The following is a 24,782-nucleotide window of genomic DNA, read 5'->3' on the forward strand; positions in this document are numbered from 1 at the left end:
TCTTCATTAACTCTAACAAAACATGTAACATTACGATTTGTCACGGTTTGTTTTTAAAAGGTTTTGAGCAGGATTTATTCCAAAAGTTAGAATAAATATGATGGAAATTTCTGGCATACACTGTGGCGTCCTTGAAGTCATGGGAACATGACTGCTTTGCAAAAGAAAGAGTGCTGTAAGTCCGTGGCTGTGAGCCGCAGAGTTCAGCTCAGTGGGTGTGAAATGATGATGATGAGCACGTGCAAAGGGAGTATCCAAGAAATGCGCACACACATCCACGAAGACTGACACAAATCCATGAGGTTGTGATAGTAAAGCAAATGTAAACCCCCTGGAGCGTTCTGACTTGTTACGGTCCAGATGTCTGTTTGGCTTTGAGATGTTGGCAACCAGACACAGCAGGAGAGGACAGATAGGAACACACACATAAATTCAGCCTTCTAACTTAGCGAGGATGTTTAATGGCAAACAAATACATCACTAAACTTAGCCTTCATCCTAGAACTTAAACAGGAGTTTTTTGAACGCGCTGTGTACCAAGGGCCACAGGTTGACGACTCCCACATCTCCATTATCTTGACTTCATTTAAAATTTACAGCATTGCTTAGTTATCAGAGTTAAATTTTAAAAAATAAAGGTAAAAAAACTCAGGCAAGAGCTGATAGGCGGGCGCCTGTGTTTGGCAGCGGAGCGACCACCAGTGTGTGACTGTGTGTGTGAATGTGTGTGTGACTGGGTGAATGGGTCTGTGACTGTAAAGCGCTTTGTCCTTGTAGGAAGAAAGGCGCTATATAAGTATACGCCATTTACCATTTACCATCCACCCTCATTCCAGTCCAATGTGTGGAAACACTTTGAATTTAGCAAAGTCATGGGACCACACAGTGTGTTAGAAGGTTCTAAGAAGGTTCCCTTAGGATTATTTTGATGTGGAACAACAACAGTGGACTGTACTTCAGGAAACTAAAATGTGAAGAGATTTGCCAAAAAGAAAGGTTTGCCTGTTTGTTTCTACACATTTTTAATCTAAACTTGATTACCTTTTAAGAAACAGAAAGAATCTGTCTCTGAGTCACACTGGTTGGATTTTTGGCTAAAGTTGTCTTGGATCCATTTCAGGTCAGTGAATCGGATCGTTCAAAATGAACCAAAATCGACTATGAATTGTTACAGCAACCACAAATTATAAAATGAATCGAATCAATCTATTGTTTTGATGCTTCTCTCCAACAACAGGACCTGGGAGATTTCCACAGCCTGACCCAGGCCAGCTTTCATCCTGTGAAGACTGTGGCCCTTAATGACGCACATGAAGCCCTTAAAGCGCTGAAAACATGAAACTCAGCCCAAAACCAAATGTGACTCTTCTCATGACAACACAGGTCGGTTTACAACGGGCGTTTATTTGTACTTCTGCAGGTCATCACACTTCTTGTGGGACATTGCGTGCCTTCGCTTTCATTGCGCCTTCATTACGCCTTCATTACGCCGTGAAAACTATAACAAAACATTATACATGTTTGAGGAGAAAATAAACAATACAAAATAACACAAAACAAGCATAACAAATACCTCGTTTCCGCTTGTCAAGTAAAAGAGTCTCTTTGAGTCCAAGGTATTTCTTTTTGCAGCTCTTTCTCCCAGCTTGAACTCCTAATTGTTGCAACCTCGTGAGCAAAAGACGTGCTCACCTGCGGCCAACATAAAAGGCTCAAATTCTCGCGAGAATAATCCTATTCTTCTGAACAAAATCAAACAAAATTCACTGTACACTCCAAAGGAATAAAAATTAAATCACCAACTATTAAACGTTTCACAACCCATGAACTTCAATAAAATATATAAATTTCAGCTGCATTTACACCAAACATTCACAAAATGTTATTTTATTTCAGTGGCTGTTTCATACAGCATGTGTTAGTGTTATTTGTATCCTGTTATAATGTCAGGGCTTCCTTTTCTTACCCAGAAAATATTTAAAATAGTATTGTTTGCTGTCTGTAAATCATTAGTGTTTCATTATTTAGAGAGAAACAAAAACTTTTTTTTTCCATATATTATTGTGACACAATAATTTACTGTGACATCTCTGTTAATATCTCTCACTGTCTCAGACCAATTTCTCACGATGACGCCTTTATGCCCGTGTTTGTGGTATTTAACAAAGAAACACTGATTGGCTCAATGGGACTGTTGCAATTAAAAGGTCAAAATTTTAATTCCTGAATGGTATTAACGGCTACACCACGGGTTCAGTGTTGATGAAAATTGGAGAGATGATGCTTCTTGTTGCTAATTGGCCCAAGGGGGAGGGGGGGCAGCCTGAGGATTAAATGTGTGGCAGCCTCAGATGACGGCGTTGGTGTCTGCCTGATGCTGTGTGCACAGGCACAGAACATGCATGGATGCACTCTCACAAGAGCTCATGGGGTCAGAGAGCCGATGTGGCTGATTATACTGATTGGTTGGAAAATGCGTAATTACTGCATTTATTAGTAAAGCCTGGATTCTTTAGGCGGCACTGACATCTGAAAGGAAAAAAATAAAACAAAAAAATCACTTGAACGCTCAGACCAAGTGAACCTGAACCCCAGAGAACAAAAAGTGCTGCAAACATTGTATCTGCACAGAAACAAAACTGGATGACAGGAATGCTGCTGGTTAGGAAACGTGGCATGTTATGTGCATATTTGAGCCATGATTGTGGTTAGTTACACAGTTTATAAATAAAATCAAGATAAAGTTGAGTGAAACATGGGTGGAAATAGGCTGTGTGTGGGCGAAACAAGGGCAGACTTGTAGGGGACACACAGGTGGCGTGCATGAAAGCCCAAAGAGCGAGATGAAAAATGTCTACGGACACGCTGTGAGCAACATATTGTAGCGAACACTTATGCAACAGGGTAATCAAGGGTGACGTAGGTGAGACTCAAGTGTGTTGTGCAGATTTTTCATTTTTTCGATCCTGCTTACATGCATTTTTGCAGCCCGACTGTTACAAATGACCAATTTTATCGTCAGATTGCACAACAATGGTAGGTCCCATTTTTGACCTCCCTCAAGGTGACGGGATTCAGGGGTACTCCAAGACACACCATTGCACCCTTCTCTAAAACCCTCCACAGGCTCAGGTAAGCCTAAAGCCCACAGCAGCCAGACTGGTATACCCCATGTATTTTTCTTTTTCTGGTATTTCACAGCATCTTCATTTCAAATTTGACTCTCATTGCTTCTTTAAAGAAAAACATTCAGACAACAAAATAGCTTTATTTTCTAAGCTATGGACATTTTTGAAAAGTATGGCATTTCAATAGCTTAGGGCAGGGGTCACCAACCTTTTTGAGACTGAGGGCTATTTTATGGGCCAACATTAAACAATTTTTTTTAAAGCATGAACAAATTACACTTATTTATGAGCTTTGTATTAGGAGAATCGAGAGACATACTATGTTTAAACTGTAGCTTCTTTTTAAACAAAATGAATCCAAGATTGGTGCATTAATAAATCAGAAAGGCCTCCCACTTTTGTACCAGAAACTTCACTTAGTAGGAAATATTATATCTTTTCTGTCTTAATTGACACAAAAATTGAGTTTTTTGGAGGGCACTCCAGCTTTCTCCCACAGTCGAAAAACATACTTCATAAGGTTGTTTTTTTTCAGTTATATTCAACCTTACTTGTCATAAAACTTTATGTGGGTAAAAGTTAAACACCGACAATAAATACAATGCTGCACTTTGACAGATTAGCACTGCTCTTCACTGAAACAATCTCTGCTTTTTTTGCAGAGGTCCGGCTGTCCTCTTTGTTGTTGCTTCTCGGGTTCTTTGGAAAACGCATTTGTTCCCCTTGAAAATGATTTGGTTGCTATGAATGTCTTTCAGCTGCAATCCAAAGCATCATCACATGGTACAGCTTTACAGTTCTTTTAACTTAAGATTCAAAATATTTCATAGTCTTCTCATGTGATTTACTTGTTGGCTTCTTCCCCCTCTGCTTTGTGCTGCAGTAAACAACGCTACCGCTGCGTTGCCGTGGCAACCTTTCAGCAGTTTGAGCTTTGGCCCTGCCTGAGCCTGCTAGTGGATCACAGAGGAGGAAGACCTGCTGCTGACCTGCTACAGAGAAGAAATATCAAAACAACGAGAGCTTCCTCAAATGAATAATACCAGGAGAAACTGCAGATTTTTGTTTTTTCAACAGCTCAAAGATCTGCAGCTGAAGCTGCAACTGGACAGGAAAGACAATCCTCAGTTTTAAAGAGGAGGGCTGCACAGTGATGTAGTGGTCAGCACTCTGTCTTCACAGTGAGAAGGCAGTGGTTCAAATCCTGGCTGGAGTTTGCATCTTCTCTTCGTGCATGACTGGGTTGTTGTTGTTTTTTTTTACATTTTATCATTTGTTTTTTTCTGCATAGCACTTGCTGCTACTTTTTGAACAAAAACCATTTTGTAGATGGTTTGTTGGTGAGAGCTTGGTATAATCAGGACAAATCTATTGACCTCTATTCTTGTCTACACAGACTTTTGCGCAGCGCAGAATTCAGAGTGTGTCCATAGGTCATGGTCCTCTTCTCCTCCTCTGTGCCCTCCAGCAGGAGGAGACGACTGTTGAATGAAAGGAGGAGGTGCTGGCGCTCTTCTCTGAGAAACAGGAGCGTGTGGGTGTCCTCTTGCACCTTTGGAAACACACCAGCTACACGCTGCACACACAGCTGACTGGACACGTCCCACAGACACAGAACCTGGATTAAAAATGACATGAATCCACGAAGGGAGATCCAAATGATAGCTTAACCTAAATCACCAGATAACTTAAACAAAACAGTCAAACACAAATATCTTAACTCCAAAACAAATCATACAAGAAGGTTTTTTTGCAGCTGCTGCTATGCTAAATATTAGTGAAACTTAATTGCAAAAGCCCTGGCATATTGCTTCACTGCAGATAAGACACTGTTTGAGAAACTCCGTCAGAAAATTTTGAGGTAAAGCCTTGAGAGTTTTTTGCTTTGGCAGATGGTGTCTAAGCAGAGGACAGATGGAGCCAAAACCAGCATTCCAATATTTTTTTTTTTTTAAAGAGTCATGGAGAAGCATGCAGAGCATGAAAGCAGGGAGAAGAGTGGCGTTCTCTCTGCGACGAGACGACAAGCCAAGTCTGATAAAACAACAGCTCTTTTGACGGCAACAGAGTGAAACAGGTCACCACTTATCTGTCACCGTCCCTTCATTCATTTGTCAATTACAATCCAAAAAATGAAACATGAAAACCACATTTAGGGGTTCTTAATCTGTACAATGCTCAGGTGCATTACCTTGTCTTTGGAGAAGCTGAGCAGTTGATCCTTGGTCTGCATGAAGCGAACTGCAGTTACCTCATTCAAGTGTCCAGCGAGAGCGCACACCGGCTCAGAGGTCACATAAGGGTTCCACAGTAAGACCTGGTCATCCAAACCTGCTGTAGCTGCAACCAGCAAACAGATCTCAGGTCAACATTCATTTATTGGAAAAAGAGAAAGAGAACCAGGTCATTGGGATCCTTAAGTTGAACTTAAGTGGCACTGAGTTGATCTGGACTTTTAAAGTTAATTTTCTACATACAGTTTCACATGTGTTGAGCTGTTTTTGTTTGTTTTTTTCCATTGCAGTGGTCTCTCACTATATTGCAATACACCTTTTACAGTTTTACTGTTTTTTTTCACAGCAATTATGTTTTTTTCAAGAGCACTCTGTGTTCTGTGGCCTGATTGGCTGTAGACCTTGTCAATCAATCTCCTCTGTGCCTTTACTCTTACACGTGTTCAGTTGGCCAAATCTGCATAATTTTTGCGAACTGATCTTTGTTTTCCATTCTAAAATTCAAAACTTATTTTTTGAAGGTTTGAACTTTAAGGGTTCAAACAAGAGAGAAAAGTGTGAAAATGTCCATGTCTATCTGAGAAAAGTGTAGAAAGTGTGTAGTGAGGAGTTTTACAGGCTTAAAACATCTACCATCCTACCCGCAGATTTCACTTATCACAGGTTATTTTTCAGAACGTAACTCCCTTGATAAACAAGGGGACACTAGAATCTGTAAAGAACGCAGCCATTTGGTCCAGTTTCAACAGTTTTCTGTTCAATCTCTCAGGTATCTTAAGAATAGTCACTATCAAAAGTCCTTCTGAAGTGAAACCTCAGCAAATTTTATAAAAATATGTCCAAATTACAAACTTTTTTTTCTTTTTTTAATGTCTGTATTCAGTAAAATTTGATTGGAGAATTCTGCCCACCTATCAGATTCCATTGACGGTGGTAATCTATGTCCCAAACGCCTTTTCTTGTGACGTATGATGTAATTCGCATCTTTCCAGCGCCCTCGTCTCTCCAGCCAATCACCATGCTGCTCTGCGGCCTGGTGCTGCATGACGCAAAAGCTCTGAGCGATGACAGGTAAAGCACTGTGGGAGGCAGCAGAGTCAAAAAGGAGCTGAGAGAAAAGAGGCATGGGATGGAAAAAGGTAACGCTTGTTGCAAATCATGCAGCATTGATTTTGGGACTCAGCCAATCGTGTACAGTACAGACCAAAGGTTTGGACACACCTTCCCATTCAGTTGAATGGGAAGGTGTGTCAAACTTTTGGTCTGTACTGTATGTTGATGTTCTCATGGTTACCATAAATTCCATACTACATGGTGAACTTAAAAGCCTAGTTTTTTGTTTGTTTTAAAAAAAAAACAACAGTGCAACTTATAATTCAACGTGCCTTCTTCATAGATTATCCTGGTTGTGCTCACTGATGTCAAAGGAATTTTGAGACGAACACAACGCTCTGTCAAAATGTTTGGTTGGGGGTTATTGTGAATATGTTAATTTGGCTCACATGAAGCAGAATCTGACTATTTTTTTGCGTGTTTCTAATACGGTTGGGGGGTAACGTAGTCACAGTAATGTTTATTTTAGCAGTTATCAGGCTATAGGTTGAAAGATACTGGTATTGTGAATGTGGCCAACGCTTGTAATGTGGCTAAAACTTAAATGACAAAATGTAACCAACAAACCCCCTATTGATACACAATAATACACATATCTGGCTACTTTGACGCTTCAAGTAAAAACTATTGATGAAACATTTTAACACAAGAACAATTTTAACAAAAAGAAAAACTCAAAAAGATCTGACATTGACCCATATTTCTTTTTGTTTTTCTTGCATAAACAGAAGAGACTGGTCACTCAAATATGTTAAACTTTCTTTTTATTGAATCACACACAGCAGGAGTCAACTACAAATTAAACATTTTTCTGCCTTAAACTTTTAAGTGTTGGATTGTCCTAGTTTATGAGTCGACATCGAGAGGAACATACCAGACAAACACATAACGTTATAATCCCAAAACAATAAGCAAAAAGCTAAACATGTACATGTTAAAAATTAAATGCTTAAATTAAATGTTCCTGTTGGAGTAATCTGAAAGTTTTCTTTTTTTTCACAGTTATACTTCAAATATCTGGATCATCTGTGTGATGTCAGTCATTTTACGAGATGCTGCTGTTACTGTAGCATCTCTGAATCCTGTCCTTGTACCTCAGTAAAAGAAAATAACATCAATGAAAATACTGGGAAAATGTAAATATTTTTAACATCAAAATTCACAACAAATAATTAAAGATATTAACGTGAAGACATGTTGAAAATAATTGAATCGAATTACTGGAATTAATAAAAAGTATCACCATATTTATATTCATATATTTTATTTTCATTCTTTTAGTACTTACCGGTAAAAAGATAACAGAGGACTCCCAAAGAGCGTGTTAGAACAGTTTAGCAGCGTGCACTGATTTGTTTCCTACAGATTTCATTGAGCTGCATGCCACTTTATGTGGAGAAAAGTATTAAACAAAAACTATTTCAGTTATTATTTGTTATTGGTTTGGACTGAAATGTAACCCCATACTATGATAGTAGCACAAGAAATGAAAAGGGGTGTGATGACACAGTCGTTGAGGAAGGGCGAGCAGATATGCCTCGATCATCTGGAACTTCTTGCAGTCTGTCACAAGAACAGGCAGACGGCTGGATCCAAATGCAGCAGGTTTATTAGCTCAGCTAAAAGTCCACAAAGCTAAATCAGGGTCAGGCAGACAGGCTTCAATGACAGGCATGGGAGCATCAGCGGAGAGACAGGGGTAGTCAGAATCCAGGTGAGAGTCAGGGCAGGCGGTATAGGCGGCAGGAAACAGAAGATCAGGTCCAACTACAACACTCGGTGAGGAAGGCAGAATGGCACAAACAATATTTCTGCTTTAGTGCTTAAGTATGCTGTGGTTGATTGAGGGAATGAGAGTCAGGGGGGTGGCATCCAGGATGTGTGTTCTGGGGATGCCGGGAGCTGCAGTGTGGCTGGAACTCAGGACGAGGGGGTGGTTAGTGGCTCAGGTGGTTGAGCATGTTGCCCAATGATTGAAGGGGTTGGCGGTTTGATCCCCGCTGCCCCCAGTCATCTGTTGTTGTGTCCTTGGGCAAGACACTTCACCCTCCCTGCCTCCAGTGTGCCTCCACTGGTGTGTGAATGTGCATGAATGATCCTGGTGATGGTCAGAGGGGCTGTAGGTGCGTACTGGCAGCTCTATCAGTCTGCCCCAGGGTAGCTGTGGCCACATCAGTAGCTTACCATCACCAAGTATTAAGGAGGAGTGAATGAAGAATGGACACACATTGTAAGCGCTTTGAGGGTCTGGAAAAGTGCAGTTAAATCCAATCCTTTTTTTTATTTATTTTTTTAAAGAACTCAGGACACAGTTCCTGCCAGTGACCACAGGGGGAGACAGAGCTTACTTCTTACTTCTTACTAATTCTGACACAGACAGGTATGGTAGGTCAACCATTTAGTTACAGGTGTTGATTAGTAAGTAAGGTAATGTGGCCAAAAACAGAAAAAAACCTTTACTTTGTATCAATCTGTAATAGCATAATATCCCAAACTACTTTAAAAAATACTTTTAATGTTTTACAAGTTTCATTCAGGGTATATTTGAAATAAGTTCAGTAAGGTACTAACATGCTAAAATGTATTTAATAGTGAGTACATATATACATGTTGATCTTGTACATGTCTTTTGTTATTGTCATCCTAATCAGCGGAAAGCTACTTTGATGAATGAACAGTATAATTTTCCTTATGTATATTTGGTCTTATTTGTAAAGGTGAATTTTTGTGACATTGTTTTGCTACCAAATTAGTAGTAAAATCCAATTCATATGTATAATTAAGCAAAATAAAAATTCAGTGTTATAAACTCAATGTCAAAAGAATTTGGACTCTGATGAGACTACATTTCCTCCATAGTGTCGCCATATTTGTGCTTTACAATGAAGATGGAAGGATGTCAGGTTTGTATGTAACCTAATTGAATATGTAAATGTATTTTATCTTGGAGTTATTCTTACACGGATTACTAAATGTTTCCATGCAGGCATAATAAATATGTTTGTAAAAACAATTCAATTCAATTCAATTTTATTTGTATAGCCCAAAATCACAACAACAGTCGTCTCGATGGGCTTCGAAGTAAAACATGAAATCAAAAGGATCATGAATACAAAGAGTTCAATAGAAAAATACTAAAATGAACTAACAAACTAACTAAGCTATACTGGCATCCCTGCCCTTAGACCCCCCTTCGCGGTAAGGAAAAACTCCCAAAAAAAACGGATTCCGGAAAAAACGAAGAAACCTCAGGGGTGCCCACATGAAGGAGGGATCCTCCCCCAGGACGGACAGGCGATTTACCAGAACTCTTAGAGAAGAATTAACTTATCTAAATCTACAACTACATATATAAAAGTCTAGCAGACGAGCTTCATCCAGCCGTGGTTGTGGGGACAGTCAAAGGCGCGAGTCGAGCCGGAGAAAGGAACCACATCCAGGTGTAGGAGCAGGAGCAGAGACGAGGTACTCGGTCAGGTACAGAGCAGAGACGAGCCAGAGATGAGCCAGAGGCAGGATCCACAGCCAGGCATTTGTGTTTTTCCATCACTAGTTGTTACCTGTTTGAATTTATTCGTCATTTACATGACACCAAAGTGAATAAAATGGGCAACAATTTGCTTCAGTTCATCAAAAGGAGCTTCATGAGAAGAGTTTCTGAAAACAAGCAAAGTCTGTTTTTTTGTTGTGAAAAAGATTGCAACACCTTGCTTTTTTGTTGCTTTGTAGATAATCAGGTGTAGAAGGATGTGGAAAATCTATTTGAAGATCTAAAAACTGGAAAACCTTTTTTACACTCAGTTTATAAAACTTAGTGAAAATGTAGAAATTTAAATGAAATAAAAGCCCACTTTGAAGAAAGTACACAGCAGAAATGACTGGAAACAAACTTGAACTTCTTTCCGATTGAAACATGTCTATCCGTTTTGACACGGCATTGTTTCCACATTCGCTTCTTTTGATTAAAAATCCTTAATCCCTGCCGAGGCTAAAATCAAAGCATTAAAGGAAGGAAGGGTAGTGACTGCAGCGCTGCTGCAGAATGAAGCAGCCATTTCACAGGCGCTCAGCACAGCATAGAATTAGTATGTTTTCATTTGCTCACTGGCATTACAGAAAACGTAATAGATCTTGCATCACCATCTATCTCAATTAACAAGCTGATTGAGGAGAGCTAAGTTGGATGGCACGTGTCTCCATTAGAAGCTGCTTAACCTTCAAAGACTGCACAAATAGGGGCTGCATGTGAGCTGGCATGTGACAGTCACAGGTCAAAGATCAGCCGCAAAGCCAGGGAAAATAATTACATGTGATTACACTTCATACACCCCATTTTTTCCCCCTCTCCTCCAATCAAAAGATGGCGGTTTTTCAGACACAGTCAGTAATGAGATTTTCCTTGTCTCACTCAAGTACACAAATCAGACTGTTTATAATGCAGAGACAGATACAGAACATCTGCTCAAGCCACTTTCAGGCAGTTTTGAGGTTAATCAGGCTTTTAGTTAAAACAGGAGCTGCAGAAGACTCCGGATCTTCTCTGATTCCGCGGCACTTTCTTTTTCTACATATTTAGTTGTCCATTGGTGTCAAAAACATGTTCACAGACACTTTTCCACACGTCCCCGTGCATGTCCTTCCACGCTCTTCCTGATTTCCTCTCAATTTCCTTCAGTTTTTTTCCTCTCTAACCCCTCCCCTCCCCTCTCTGGTGGCCTGAGAGCCCCAAGGTTTGGCGGTCTGCATTACCAGCCATGTCTAATGGCGCGCAGCACATTCATACTACAGGGTAAGAAACTTCAAAGGAGCAGCACCAGCACCCCGGAGGTATGCAAACACACATCCTTTTCCTCCTCACACTAACAAAACCCCGCACAGAAAACCTGAACGATAACATTTTACATCCACACACAGCGTATAGGATTTTATTCACCCCATGTCTCCCGCCGTCTCCTCCCCGGTAACGTATTTTTCTTGTTCCCGCATTTGTTGTGGTTATTTTACAGACTGTGCGCTTTTTGAATTAGTATTGTTTTCCCTTTTGAGCCGAGCCGACTCTGCTGAGTCATTATCAAACAGCCCGATAACTCTTCAGAGACACTGCTTGAATGATGCAATCGAGATAAAACTAAGTGTCCTTTTTGTTACCCTCGCTGAGCTGAAGTGGAAAATCTCGGCGGGCCAGGCATCGGACCTCTGATGTTCCGCCGGCAGTCAAAAATCTGGCTGTAAAGCAAACGACTCAGGACTTGCGCCAGTGACACACCCCCCCACCCCCCCCCCCCAACACATTTACAGCATGTTGCATAAGCAAACTTGGTGCTCATTGCAGGTGTCAAGGTGAAAAGTGTGTGGGTGTCATCTTAGCCGCTCCTTTTGTGTCATTTGCTTTCACTTTGTTCCAGAGATCAAAACCCACTTTGGACCCCAGGCTCTGGGGGAATACATTCATGTGAAGGAAGCTGCACCCATTAGCCAATCAGAAAGTCTGGCGGCTCTTCAGCCTCTGATTACCAGAATGATTACCGATGTTAACTCATCCTGCTGGGTCTCTCAGCTCTACACATCATCATCCTCAGCTGCCATTATAAGATGTATTCAAATGATGACAACAAATATTCCTCCACTGATCTGAGCTATGAACACATTTTCGGTGTGATTTAAATATTCTCAATCATTTTTATCATCAAAATTGCTGAATTTTGCATATTTCCTATTCAAATATAGTGTAGTTGCGATCGACACATCCCGGTTTTGTTCAGTCTACCTAGGGCTGAGTTTAACAAAAAATAAATAAATAATTCTGCCCACTTTTAAACCATGTGGGGCCCACTTGGGCTTGCTGGCTGGGATGTAGCTGCTTTGTGTCTTGAACGGAGGCTAATTGAGATTTAAAGCACAATCGGTAGTTGGAAAACATTGGAAGTATATATTTGCAAAACTAACTCTGTAAAGCCCATGACCCCAAAAGGGACAAAACGGGTTTAGAAGATGAATGAATGAACTCTGAAAGGGTCAGTGCCTCACCAGACACAAACTTCACCGCACATCACTTGAACACATGTGTGAGCATTGAAAATTGCAGAGGGACTTGACCACAAGGAAGGAGTCAGGATATCTAAAAAGTGCATTCAAGCTTATGAGAGCATTATGCAGTCATCGGGGATTCACCAAATGGCAGGTTTGTGGCTGTTGTTGTGTGTGAAGCACCTTTTCTGACCCAGGCGGGGGCGTGGGCTTTGTGAGTCTCCATGCGGCAGCAGGAATGTCTGCCTTTGACAAGCTGATCCCAGGAAACCACTTTTGCTGAGTCAGAGTCCAGCTGCAGACAGCGGCTCTCAAACAAGGAGGTTTGAGCCGAGGTGAAATGCAATGCACTGACCTGATAAAAAGAGGCGAGTAAAGTTGAATTCATTGTTGCATACATAATTTTTTTAAAAGAATGATGTGAATCACCTGTCCTCCAGTGTCCCCTATGGTCAGGACAGCCTGGTCAGCATCACAGGGATCCATCCAGTAGTCCAGACACCAGGGAGCAAACCTCAAACCCTGCACACATTCACAAAGGGATGCAGAAATGTATGAGAGGCCGCCTGAGAGATAATTCAAACTTCATACTCACAGATACCATCATACTCTCACACACATACCACTATAGTCTTACTCACACAACAGTATACTTTCATATGCACAATCATACTCTCATACAAACACTACTATACTCTCATACAGAGGGTAGTGTTTGAGCTGCAAATCAAATTCATGCATGCGCACAACTATTCTTTGTTACAAATACAATTGTTTTTACTTACAAATTATATTATACTCTTGTGCATATTCCATAGTTTTCTAAATAGAGCTAGGGTGTTTAAAAGACTATAATTGTCTCAATAAAATACAATGATTTACAAAAGTTTGGTGTATGTTGTTGGTGTATATGTGAGGGGATAGTACTATATGTGGGAGAGCATGACTGAAAAGGAAGTTGCTTTGATCAAACAGGAAGGAATCTTAAATGCTCATTACCTTATTGGTTAATATGTTTAAAAACAACTTCTCCACTATCTAACTTTACAGCTTTATCCGACCAGTGATAAACAACTATGGCATACTTACTTCTTTTTCTTCTTTTTCTTCTTCACGGGCAGGTTTTTTTGGGGGTAATGAAGCTGACATTACTATATTTTTTACTCATGCACTAAGATGTGTTCAGGAAATTATGAGAGAAACTGACAATGTTGGACATAACAGCATGCTAATGAACAGATTATTCTTCGAGCTTACTGGATATGCACGGACAATTTCTATATTTCTCTCAATTAGTCCGCAACTTGAAGGGGGTAACAATCCAAGTTTATGTGTTCTGGATGAGCTGCTTGAATGTTTTTCTTCCATAATAAATTCCTATGAAAGTTTTATTTCATAGTTTTGTTTTATTGATTTTTTTTATTTAAGTTTTATTTTATTTTGATTTCGAGGTCCATCTCCCGAAATGCTGATACCGTGGTGAGGTCACATGGTTGACGCGGAGTCCAGCTTCGGAGGACATGCTGCTGGCGCTCCCTGATGCACCTGCTCTAAAAATCCGCCGCATTTCTTGCTGAACTGCCTCATTAGAAAAAGCCCCTGTGGATGGCGGCTGCCGACTTTGTTCCAACATTTCAGACATTGTAGAGGCAACAGTTGTGGTGTTTAGGATATTATTTAGCAGTCCTATAGCCTCACTAAGACGTTCCCGATCCGCCATTCTCCAATTTTTCAAAGAAGGGTGTGTCAGGTCCATCATTTCGCGCCGCTTGAAAAATAACCAATAGCAAGCTGAGAATTTAGTTCTATGTCCGTTTTAATCAAAATAACTTCGGTTTCAATCAAACTCTCTTACATGTTCTTCTTGTCATACCATATCATGTTGTTTTGCATTCACATTTATTTTGTCACTTTGTTACACAAGTATGTTTGTATGTGCAAAATGATACTGTGGAACATGTCAAAGTATTGAAGTCTCTGTGAGCATGTATGAATGTAAATACAAGAAGATATGACTGTGCTTATAAGACAGTATATAAATACTTATGAGAGAGTACACCAATATTTATATAAGAGTATGATTAGGCGAGCAAGAGAGTATGGAAGTATATGAGAGAGAGTATACTGTTGTGTGAGTAAGACTGTAGTGGTATGTGTGTGAGAGTATGATGGTATATGTGAGTATGAAGTTTGAATTATCTCTCAGGCGGCCTCTCATAGAAATGAATGCATATGGAAACTCCTCATTGCATGGAGTGCTTTTGATAAATGCTTAAAATACAGAGTAATAATTAAAAACATTCTAATAAACTCAAAATATATATATATATTTTTTAAAAGTACTGTGCAGACTTCAGCAGAGTATTCTGAGGTGCAAACATGTTACCTGAAGTTTATACTTGCATGGAAAGTCTTGTTTGGATCTCAAATCATAGAAGCAAACCTCCTCACATGTGAAAGACACAGCAATCTGAGAATGACAGACAAGTTCAGTGAAAACAGCTCGCTCCATGAAGGGATTTGAAGATTATCTAGTAATTTACAGGCCTTGTAATTAAAGTGTAATGTGTTTGAGTTTCCTGGTGTCTGCTGTTTAAGAGAAAATGAAAAGAGATCACAGAGCTGCAGATCAGAAAGCTTCCAATTAAGGACAATTTATAGTAAAACTGGAAGCAAAACACAACGGCTTCAAGTCTTCAGTGCAATCAAGCAGATCCCATGATCAATAATTAATTAACTAGGGAGGGGGGGCTGTGAGGGTATCCCTCTGAGAATCCCAATATCTGCTCTAAAAACTTTTTTTTTTTTTTTTTTCCAAATTTGATTTTTCAGTAGAAATTCAACATATTATCGAATGACAGCAGGTAAATGGGCATAAATGTGTCAAAACACTCATGCACTGCAGCAATAACAGATATGAAAAGTCAGCTTGGGCAAAATTCCGAAGGAAACCTTTTGCACGTTTTGCAGGAGAACCACATCTGTGACCCATAGGTCCCTGGATGCAACTGTGCTGTTTTGCAGACGACAGGTGGAAAGAACGGACAGGTCCACTTCTTGCCACAGGACCACCTTTCCTCCTTTGCTAACAGTCAGATACTGATCTGAACTCTGCAGGTACAACACCTGAGGAGAATAACACAGAGGAGAAATAAGGATTGAAGTTTTTACAAGCCTGGGACGTTTTTCCAACATGCTTCTTTTAACTTTTTATTTTAAACTGTGTTTTCTATTGTTGCTGGTAACATTGTACTAATAAAACCAAAGTCCATTAAACAAGAGTTTCTCTCTAAATCTTTGGCTTATTGGCTGCAAGTGAGTAAAATGGAGCAGACCGCATTATGTGCTGCAGCCAATAAAACAAGTAGGAATCAATGACTTGCAGAATTTTATTAGCTGAACTGCAGGAACAAAACTGGGATCTGGAAAACAGTGATGCATCTGCATACATGATGAAAGAGAGGCTGTCATTGGCATCAAGGTCAGAATTGAAGCTCCTCCTGCCATGTGTTAAGTCGTCTTCTAAAACATTCAAATTTCCTGATTAAATAAAGCAGCTGAGTCACAGATCCAACATGTTTGCAGGAGGTATTTTAAAGACAAATAAAGCCCACCATGATTTAAAGAACCCTGATACCAAATCGGTGTTCTCAGCAACTTTTCTCTGTTTACAATGAAGCACGATGGACAGTTTCATGCAGCTTAACTTCTAATAGATCCACATGAGCTTTATCAAATGGTCAACTTCTTAAAGCAGACAAAGAAGTGTGCGACCATAAGCCACATGTGGGCTGTTTGTTTCAATGGAGCTAAGACTGCAACTCCATGATTGCCATGATTGATTTGGAATGTCTACGAGTGAAAAATAGGGCAATCTTGTATGGGGCATGCAGGTGGCCCGCACTGAATAGCAAGATTGTAGCCAGTAAAGCAAACATTTCTTCTACAGGCATGCTGCGGGATGTCGCAGCGAAGACTTGAACAACACGGACGGGTAGTGTGAAGTAGGTGCGTTGCAGGCGTCCTGTGGACTGCCCAATAAGCCTTTTAGTGCTGTACATGTGATAAGTATGCGCTTCTTGTAGCCTTTTGTTAAAAATGAGGAAAATGATAGTACAGAAGTTTGTATTGGCATCCTAGGGGTGTCCTTTGGACAGCTACGAATCCCCTGCACATCCCCTGCGTGCGTCATTTGTGGACGGTCAGTAAGGAGCCAGCACTCACCCCTAACTATCGAATAAAATGGGCACAGTACGACAGCATCCCCCATACATCATTAGTGTGTGCAACTTGTAGTAACCTCCTGAATACTTGAAGATTCAACTACCACACACGATAATTGCACATTCCATTGTCATGGCGTCACTTGAAGTGGCCACAAGAGCCAAAAAGACACTAAAAGAAACCTGCGCTTTGCTTAAGATTCGGCCATTCCTGTCAACAATGTGACTAAGGCTTAGCTGCGTTGCATGCGATCACTGTCAGATGCTTTGGCGAATCACAGCTGTTGTAGCAGGTGAAGGCACAGCAGTGGTCACAACATCCTGGTTCTTTAGGGTTTGTGCAATGCCAGAGTGGAAGGAACGGATCGGAAGATGTAAGCTATTGCTTAACCCATTAAAACCCACTGTGACACCAGTGTAAAGATCAGAAATATGTGGTATACCACTTGGTCTGTGGGACGTTTCAAAGAAGCGCTCGGATCTTAAAAAGTTAAAGAAAATTGGGTTCTTATGGGTTAAGGTTTTGACAACATTGCTGGTAGATCATTAACCAGTTAATGGTGTCATCAAAATACAAAAAGTGATCATCTGTATTTTTGTGTGCTATTTCCAATTAAATTTCAATAAATAAAACCTTTTTTTTAAATAAGCGGCGTTGGCTATTGTGTCCCCGATTGAGTTTATCTCCTTTCAAAGGTCAAAACCTTCTAGCCATGAGCAAAACAACTGACAAAACATTCTAACACTTGGACATTCTTTGAGTTGAAAGATTAAAGCGGAGAGTTTTCCATTTATCCGTAGCAGTCGGCACTTTACGGTAACTCCTGCATTTGCATATTAATTGATAGATGTTAAAGCGGTCCAGAGTCATTTATCTGGAAGGAGGTGCGCCATTTTGATGACCGAGACTCTAATACTTTTCAGCGTTTTGCAGTGTGTTTAATAACACCGATTTGCCTTCAGTCAGCAGAGTTTTTGGATCTTCAGTCGGTGAATGTGAGAAAGCTTTCAGATAAAATGCTGCTGTGGGTCACAGGTTTAAAATGAGAAACGTGTCCAGACCACCAAGTCCCTGCAAGGTCACAGATCTTTTACCTTCTGCACAGAGTCTCGGTGTGGACAGGTCAGGGTGCGCCGCGGTTTCCATAGAGGCACGTTAAAGTCTTTGGTTTGGTTAAGTTTCCTCCAAGTCTCCTCCAGCAGAAAAGAGCACAGTGCTCCCCAGTCGACGTGGCCCTCTTTCTTCACCTCATCACTGCTGTGGAGGAGGCTGCTGCTCTTCTGAGTGACCACAACGCTGTCGAACAGGAGGCCATACTCCTGTTTGGATCCACGGTCTGCTGATCTCCAAGCAAGATGGATGAATTCCGTTCTGGACAAGGAGCGGGGTTTTCCTGAACAGTCCTGCATGTGAGATAATCAGGAGTAAGTCAAAGCACAGGCTTTTGTTAAATGCAACTCTTCCCAGCAGGAGTGTTTAATTGCACTATTAGAAGTGCAAATGAAAGCACTTCTATCTAACAGTGTCTCTTTAAAGCAAAGTGTTCAATAAAGATTTAAAACATTGTGGTAAAAATTTGACTTACAACAAAAATGCTCTGCAAATGCATATAATCCTTAGCGTTCATGCGGCTTTCAAGCTGCCCCACCTCCACCGCCGTTCCCATGGTTACAGCTCAGGCCTGCCTGCCAATCAATCATCAACAGACCAGACAAAGTCAGAGACATGAAGTACGCTTGCCGTTTCTTCTGGAAATCCCCGTCATGTAAAAAGTCTCTTACATTTCCTGTTGTTAGATTTCAAAACAGCATGTTCTTGGCTTGAGCGATCCCTTAGTAACCTTTAAAATCTATTTCACGACGGGTTGTCATGGCACAGTGGTCATAAAGCCAGATCACAACGGTAGAGGGTTGTTGTTATTTTTGTTGGCTCTTTCACTCAATCCAAACGGGCTTGTGTGGAACAGCATGCAAAGGTCTTTCATTTGCACCCGGCTCGATGGCTTTTGAAGGTGAGTGAATAGGCCTCTATAAATCAGGCCTCGGGAATGGTTCAAGCACGCCGCGGGTTGCCAAGGCCTCGCCAGTCTCCTCTTTTTGTCAGCCTGCGTCATAGAAAAGCAGTCAGAACGTTGACAAGCAGCGTGAACAAAAGCTGGGATTTGGTAAATTAGGCTGTGCTGCAATTAAGATGACAATTGAAGTCTGTGAGAGAGATGTGCAGCGATGAGATTTCTTTTCAACATTGTTAGACACTTCAAAAAGCAGCAGAGCGAGCCTGATACCCAACGTTTATGAGACAAACTCATCGAGTGAGGCTGGAGATGTAGATGAAAGGCGTGTAATGAAAGCAGAAATCAATGCTTTGCTGCAGTTAATATTGTTTTTTTTACGAGCCTGATTAACCACACTGTGATATTGACATGATACTTTAGGCCACCTCTGATTTGCATCCTGCACAACGATGTGTCTCTGCAGCTCCAGGAAACAGGGGGAATGGTGGGATTTGCTGCACTGTTTGTCCACGTTTTGTTTATGAGTGTGATCACTTTTAATCAACCACATCCTGGCTGTTTCCAAGCAAACTACTGGCACCAGTCTGGGATGTGACGAGACAGATGCAGTCGTAAAGGGGTGCTACGTCCTGTTTGACTAAAAATAAGACCTTTATCATCATGAAGAAAGAAAAAAACATCATAAATTAGCACAAACCTGCATGTTAGTCAGGAATCTCATATATTGAAGCTGATGCAGTTTAAGAAAAGGTGATTTTAGCTCAAGGTTATAAAAAAATTGCTTCTACCCACACAATCTCACACGATTATGCCAACATTTCTAAACATAAAGGTAAGATAGAGTTGAAATAAAGGTTCTTCGCTAATAGGAAATCCAAACCTTCCAAAATGGGTCGTTTCATCTTCTCAGCTCCGAGCAAACTGTCCCTGAGTCGTCGTGCTCTGAGGTGCTGATGCACACGTGTGACATTTCAAATAAATCCTAATCCTCCGGTTGGTCCATCTTTGTCTTGTCAGAAAGAAATTCAGCCGATTACAGCCTGAGCTTTGTGTCCACAAAGACGTTCATGCGAGAGGCAATCAACGGTCGCCCCGTCTGCCGCGCTCACACACCGACAGTGTTAACCAGCTGAAGCCCAGACAGTATCGAGGGCCGCACACACAGTCCTCACTCTGAAAGACTCTGCTGAAGTTTCCAGGCAACCAAGTATTCAGAAAGAGTTGATTTCGCGAGCTATTGTCTGCATGGAGCATTAAGAAGCATGCAGGTTTATTATTGTGGTCTTTCTGCTCCCATTCTGGGCTCAAAAGGGAACACACACTGTTTTACATAAGGCTCAATAGTAGCCAACGGTGTCTTCCTTTCACAAACCTTTCTTTGGAAAACAATAAAGAAAAAAACGACTTCCTAAACTTGAAACAAATAAACCGTCCGCTTGGATGCCCACAAACTATGCATTCAACGTGGATTTTCACGTTTCCTTCCCATCATTCCTGCCTCAGTGACCATATCCAATCCGCGTGAGCCTTAATGGTCTGGAATAACTTGAATGGGACGATTATGGCAGTCGTCAACAGTGACAGGATCAGAAAATTAGGTCTCAGCAATTTCAATAATAAAGCTTTAAAAATTAACACTATCACAATTGGATTACAGCAACATAGGAGCCAGTGCAGAACTCAAAATAGCTCAGCACAAATCCACCATGGAAAATCCACTATTATACAGGGAGAAGAATGAAGTTGCTGGAATGGGGAAAAATTGGTACAGATCGGAGCGCTAGAGGAGGTGCCATCGAAGAAAAAGAAGGCAAGGGCAACTGAGCGGAAATGAAGCACTTTGGCTCAACAATGCAAATCTGACGGGAGACCCACTTTTGGAAATCCCTCTCAGAACTCCTTCATTTATAGTTTAAAAAAAAAAAAGAAAAAAGAAACGGCTTTTCGTCTTTGTGACTCTGGAAGTTTCAAGGAATTCCAACACTTTATTTATTTATCTGTCGTCTTTAGTAAGTATCAGAAAAAGTTGAATGCATTATGGAAACACTAGTACAATAACATATTAATAGGTAGAAATTGCACTTTCGGTTGAAAAGAAGTCTTTATTATAGCTGTTTATTGTTCACATTTTATTGAATTAGTGTATTTCAAACGAGAAAGATAAAAAATACACAAGTATAATGTTGAACAACAACATTCACAGTTCAAAAAGGCCTTTAAATGAAGTTCTTGATCTTTTTTCTTTTTCTATTTTAACTTCATCCAAACTCAAAATTAAATTGAAATAGAATGCAAAAAACCTGGGTTTACTTTATAGCAAAACAATCAGGGGACACATCCACCTACTTTGATTTAGTATCTGGTCTGAACAGAGTGTGCATCATTTTGTATCCAAACATTGATGCTTTTTCTGAGCCAGAAATACTTTGTTGTTATGCTGTTAATATAATAGATGGAGCAATATTTCTAAAAATAAAAAAACAAAAAATGTCCTACATTTCTTAAAAAAAACCTTAAAAACTAAATCATTCCCAATTTTGAATAGACTACAAACAAATAAGCAAACTAAATAATGTGATTTCTTTCTAAAAACATCAGAAAGATTGATCAGAACTCCAAATGTCTTTGGCAGTTTTTGATGCTCATGGTATGACCTTTTAGGGGCTTTTACATCTGTTAGACCAGAGGGTCCCGGCCTACATTTTTTTTTCTCATTTATCATCTAAAATTTAATTTTTTGGAAAACTACTGGATTTTGTCCACCACATCCGACTCATTCTTGACACACGTTTTCTGCTACTTTCTTAAAGCGGCAGCGTCGACCGCTAGATTGAAGCCTCCAAACTAGCAAAGTTAACAAAAAAGAAAGTTTATTTTTGCAGAAAATAGTCAGTGAGGTAACAGAAGAAGAGTCTTTGACTTCAAAATAGAAGAAATCTGCATCTAACAGACAAACAATTATGGATTTATGACAATAGTTCTTCCCACACACCATAATAATAATGCATAATATTCAGCAGCCAGCTGTCTAATGTTACAAGGATGCTGCTAATAAAGCTGTTGTAATGGTGGATACACGTTTATTTAGAAAAGACCAGTTTGTCTGTTTTCATCTGTTGTACCTTATTAGTCGGACGAGGTCGAAGATGGCCTCTGAATTTTTTTGCTTCCAGTTTGACAGTTATGGGTCAAGGGAAAAATCTTTATCACATTTTTAATTGGTGCCTACACGAACCTTTAAAATTTTAAAGCAGCTACAGATATTTTACGGAGAATGAAGCTGAACTTTACCTCCGAAAGTTGAAGGGAAATTTGAAGCTTTAAAAAAAAATTTTTAAATGTATGCGGACGCCCCTCTAAAAACTGCAGCAAAAAAAGAAACTTTAAAATAAAGATTGACTGTCAGCATGACATTTTCTGGATTTTCACCAACTTGATCTTTCCAGAAAATATGCAGCCTCAGAAAATCCTTGTTTTCCGGTTTCTCCTCTTAGAAGGGCTCGCGCTGGTTTCAGGGAGAGACTGCACGATCGCAGGCTGCTGCAGCCTTGACGCCTTGCAGTCTCACGTTGGTCTGTTGGGCGAGCCGAGGTTGGCAAAAACATTTATCACTTTGGAAACAAGCGTGACAGAGAGAAAAGGACACGCGTGTCTATCACACAGCAACCAATCCATGGCAACAATATTAGGATTGATCCAGGAAACACTTTGATCTGGCTGGAATGGAGAATGTCAGGCTTCAGAGAATACAAGCCAGCATGAATTCACAGGAAATGGGTCAAGGGAATTATTCGGCGCTGGTGGATTTGATGGAAGTGGGACTGTGATCAAACAAACGCCATTTACATGGTGCTGACGCTCAGCGTGTGTGTGGGTGTACAACCATTAAGTGTGTGGGTGGATACAGAAAAAGAGAAGGCCGAGACGGAAGAAACAACTAAAATAGGGGAATTGTACAGTTTTCGACTATGAAGTGGGTATTGAGGGCATCCCTGAACTTTTTTGAGTATTTCACAAACTGTTGCAGCCCAGCCAATAAATGCAGACAGATTTTCAGCTCCGTTCATTTCCTTCTTTTTTCCTCCTAATGTATTTGCTCGCGTGTCTGCTCTTATCCTGGAATTTCTTGAAGACTGTGTTAAGTGTGCAGCAGCTCTGTGATGGCTCCAGCAGTGTGTCTGTGGAAACGCAAACTTGTGACAGCGAGAGCAAGATCTCACAGTCTGTCTGTTTGTATCTGCGGTCTTCTGAAACAACGCTCCTTTGATCGCACCAGTTGTCTCCGTTCATTTCAGACTTTTTACAGACTCACCTTCAACTTCCTTCGTCTTCGTGTGAGCTGGAAATCTCTGGTTTTCTAACTTTCATTTCCTTCCGTGGCGCTCGTTTTATTTCTAAGCCCTTTGCTGAGTAAGTAACTCAAGCAGTGGCTCGCCAGAAGTATTGAATTCAATCTAAATAATGGCAAAGTGGGCCAAGTCTCACATTTTTCCGGATGTGCACTCCTGTGCGCATGGACAGGAATTCGCCCAAATGTCTGCTGCCATTCACAAACTATTCAATCATGCAAGTGTGGTTAAGGTGCATATTTTAGTGTTTAAATTCCCTCTTTGGTCATCTTTTGATCTATTGTAAAATAGCTCCTAGTGGTCTTTTAGTTTATAAATATGCAGTTTTTAGCCAAAATGAGAGAGTGTAGTTTTCCAGGACATCATTTCTGCAGAGTAGCAGTAGTTCTGATCTGAACTTCTTCATCCACTAAATCGTCTTCAAATGGACACGCCATGCTGCTTCACCTCTCTGAAAACCAATTAAGCTTCATCTAAACTTGCTCCAGACCAGGTTATGTTCAGAGCATGAGTTGCCATGGCAACTTGACCTACCCTGAAACATACGTCTCTTTCTGGAACCGAAAGCTGAGGCTATCAACTTCCTTAGCCTCAAACTTATCGTGGGAGCTAGCATAACCTGCTTCCTGGAATACCCCCCAGCTCTTACGGTGTGACCATGACTGTGGAGTAAATAAATGGGTTGGAATACCCCATCATAGTCCATCAGTTACTATCATTGAGTCCATCGTCTGAATCAAGTCCAGCTGGAATGCATGCAAACTTTTGGTTGACAGTCAAATAAATTATTATTAAATTATTGTTGTTTCAACAATGTCAGGACCTTTACTACTGCAAACAAATCTCAGCAGCTATGAGGCAAAATCCACAACAAAATGAAATGAACTAATGTTCACAGAGCAGACTGCTTAGATAAAAACATTGTGTTTAAAAAGGGCAATTTTTTGGGCTCAAGAGGAAATGAATCGCTCCTGGGGTAGCTCATGGGGTAGCTAGAAAGGCAACCCCACCCCCACCCCCCTCGGCTTCGATTACAAATGACCTAAAGGAAGAATTGCAGACGCTGAAATGTGATTAATATTAATTAAAAACGTATTACAGTACACTAAATGCTTTATTTTTACCCGAATCCAACTCAAGCAGATTAATATTTTCGTTAATAATGGAATAAAAGCTTTCACGTTTGAAATACGAGCAGGACAAACAATAACAACAAAAGTTTCAACTCTATTTAAGCCCATTTTTGACATAAATTTAAGTGTCTGCTGCAGATTTTAACGTAGCTTGGAAAAGTCATCCTTTCTTTTCAGAACAATTGGAAGACACACACCCTTGGAGATTATAGTTGCGTCCGAAATTGAGTAGTTGGAATCCACAATTCCAAAAGCCAGTGCCCTGGACATTCTCCAAAAGTCTGCACGTGCATCAATGCTCACTAGATCAGCGAATACACACCACATTGCATTGAGGGGTGCATTCAGATATATAGCCTACATGTGAGTTCCTGGAGTTTTGGAAATTAGCCTCCTTTTAGCACAATAGGCAGATGCGGCCATCTTCATGTTTATTCTTTATAAATGAAGAGCCTGGTCTCCAGGCCAAATCAACAACCGGACTCTCCCAGAAAAAGCTAGACTGTTTGCATTATCCTCACAGCAAACATTCTAAACCTCACCAAATGCATGTGTCTGAA

General features: G+C 40.5%; 1 protein-coding gene across 3 annotated transcripts; it reads right to left on the reverse strand.

Annotated features, from left to right (window-relative positions):
* Positions 1–1,384: 1,384 nt before the first annotated feature.
* Positions 1,385–20,091, reverse strand: LOC101165086 (WD repeat-containing protein 64). Of its 3 annotated transcripts, XR_002874493.1 has the most exons (12): positions 19,621–20,091; positions 18,508–18,830; positions 18,312–18,411; positions 17,821–18,129; positions 15,455–15,628; positions 14,889–14,972; positions 12,932–13,024; positions 12,686–12,857; positions 6,274–6,441; positions 5,320–5,468; positions 1,574–4,746; positions 1,385–1,498 (listed from the first exon to the last, which is right to left on the reverse strand). XR_002874493.1 is itself a non-coding variant. In XM_020708424.2 (11 exons), exons 3-11 carry the CDS (start codon positions 18,390–18,392, stop codon positions 4,507–4,509), a joined length of 1,470 nt encoding a protein of 489 aa, XP_020564083.1. In that variant the 5' UTR covers positions 18,393–18,411; positions 18,508–18,830; positions 19,621–20,091; the 3' UTR covers positions 1,385–4,506. The 3 variants fall into 3 exon arrangements, 2 of the variants coding, with proteins under 2 accessions (XP_020564083.1, XP_004075929.2); XM_020708424.2 differs by having other exon boundaries at positions 1,385–4,746; XM_004075881.4 differs by lacking the exon at positions 18,508–18,830 and having other exon boundaries at positions 1,385–4,746.
* Positions 20,092–24,782: the final 4,691 nt, after the last annotated feature.

This window comes from Oryzias latipes, chromosome 13 (assembly GCF_002234675.1).
Source record: "Oryzias latipes chromosome 13, ASM223467v1".
NCBI classification, from domain to species: domain Eukaryota; kingdom Metazoa; phylum Chordata; class Actinopteri; order Beloniformes; family Adrianichthyidae; genus Oryzias; species Oryzias latipes.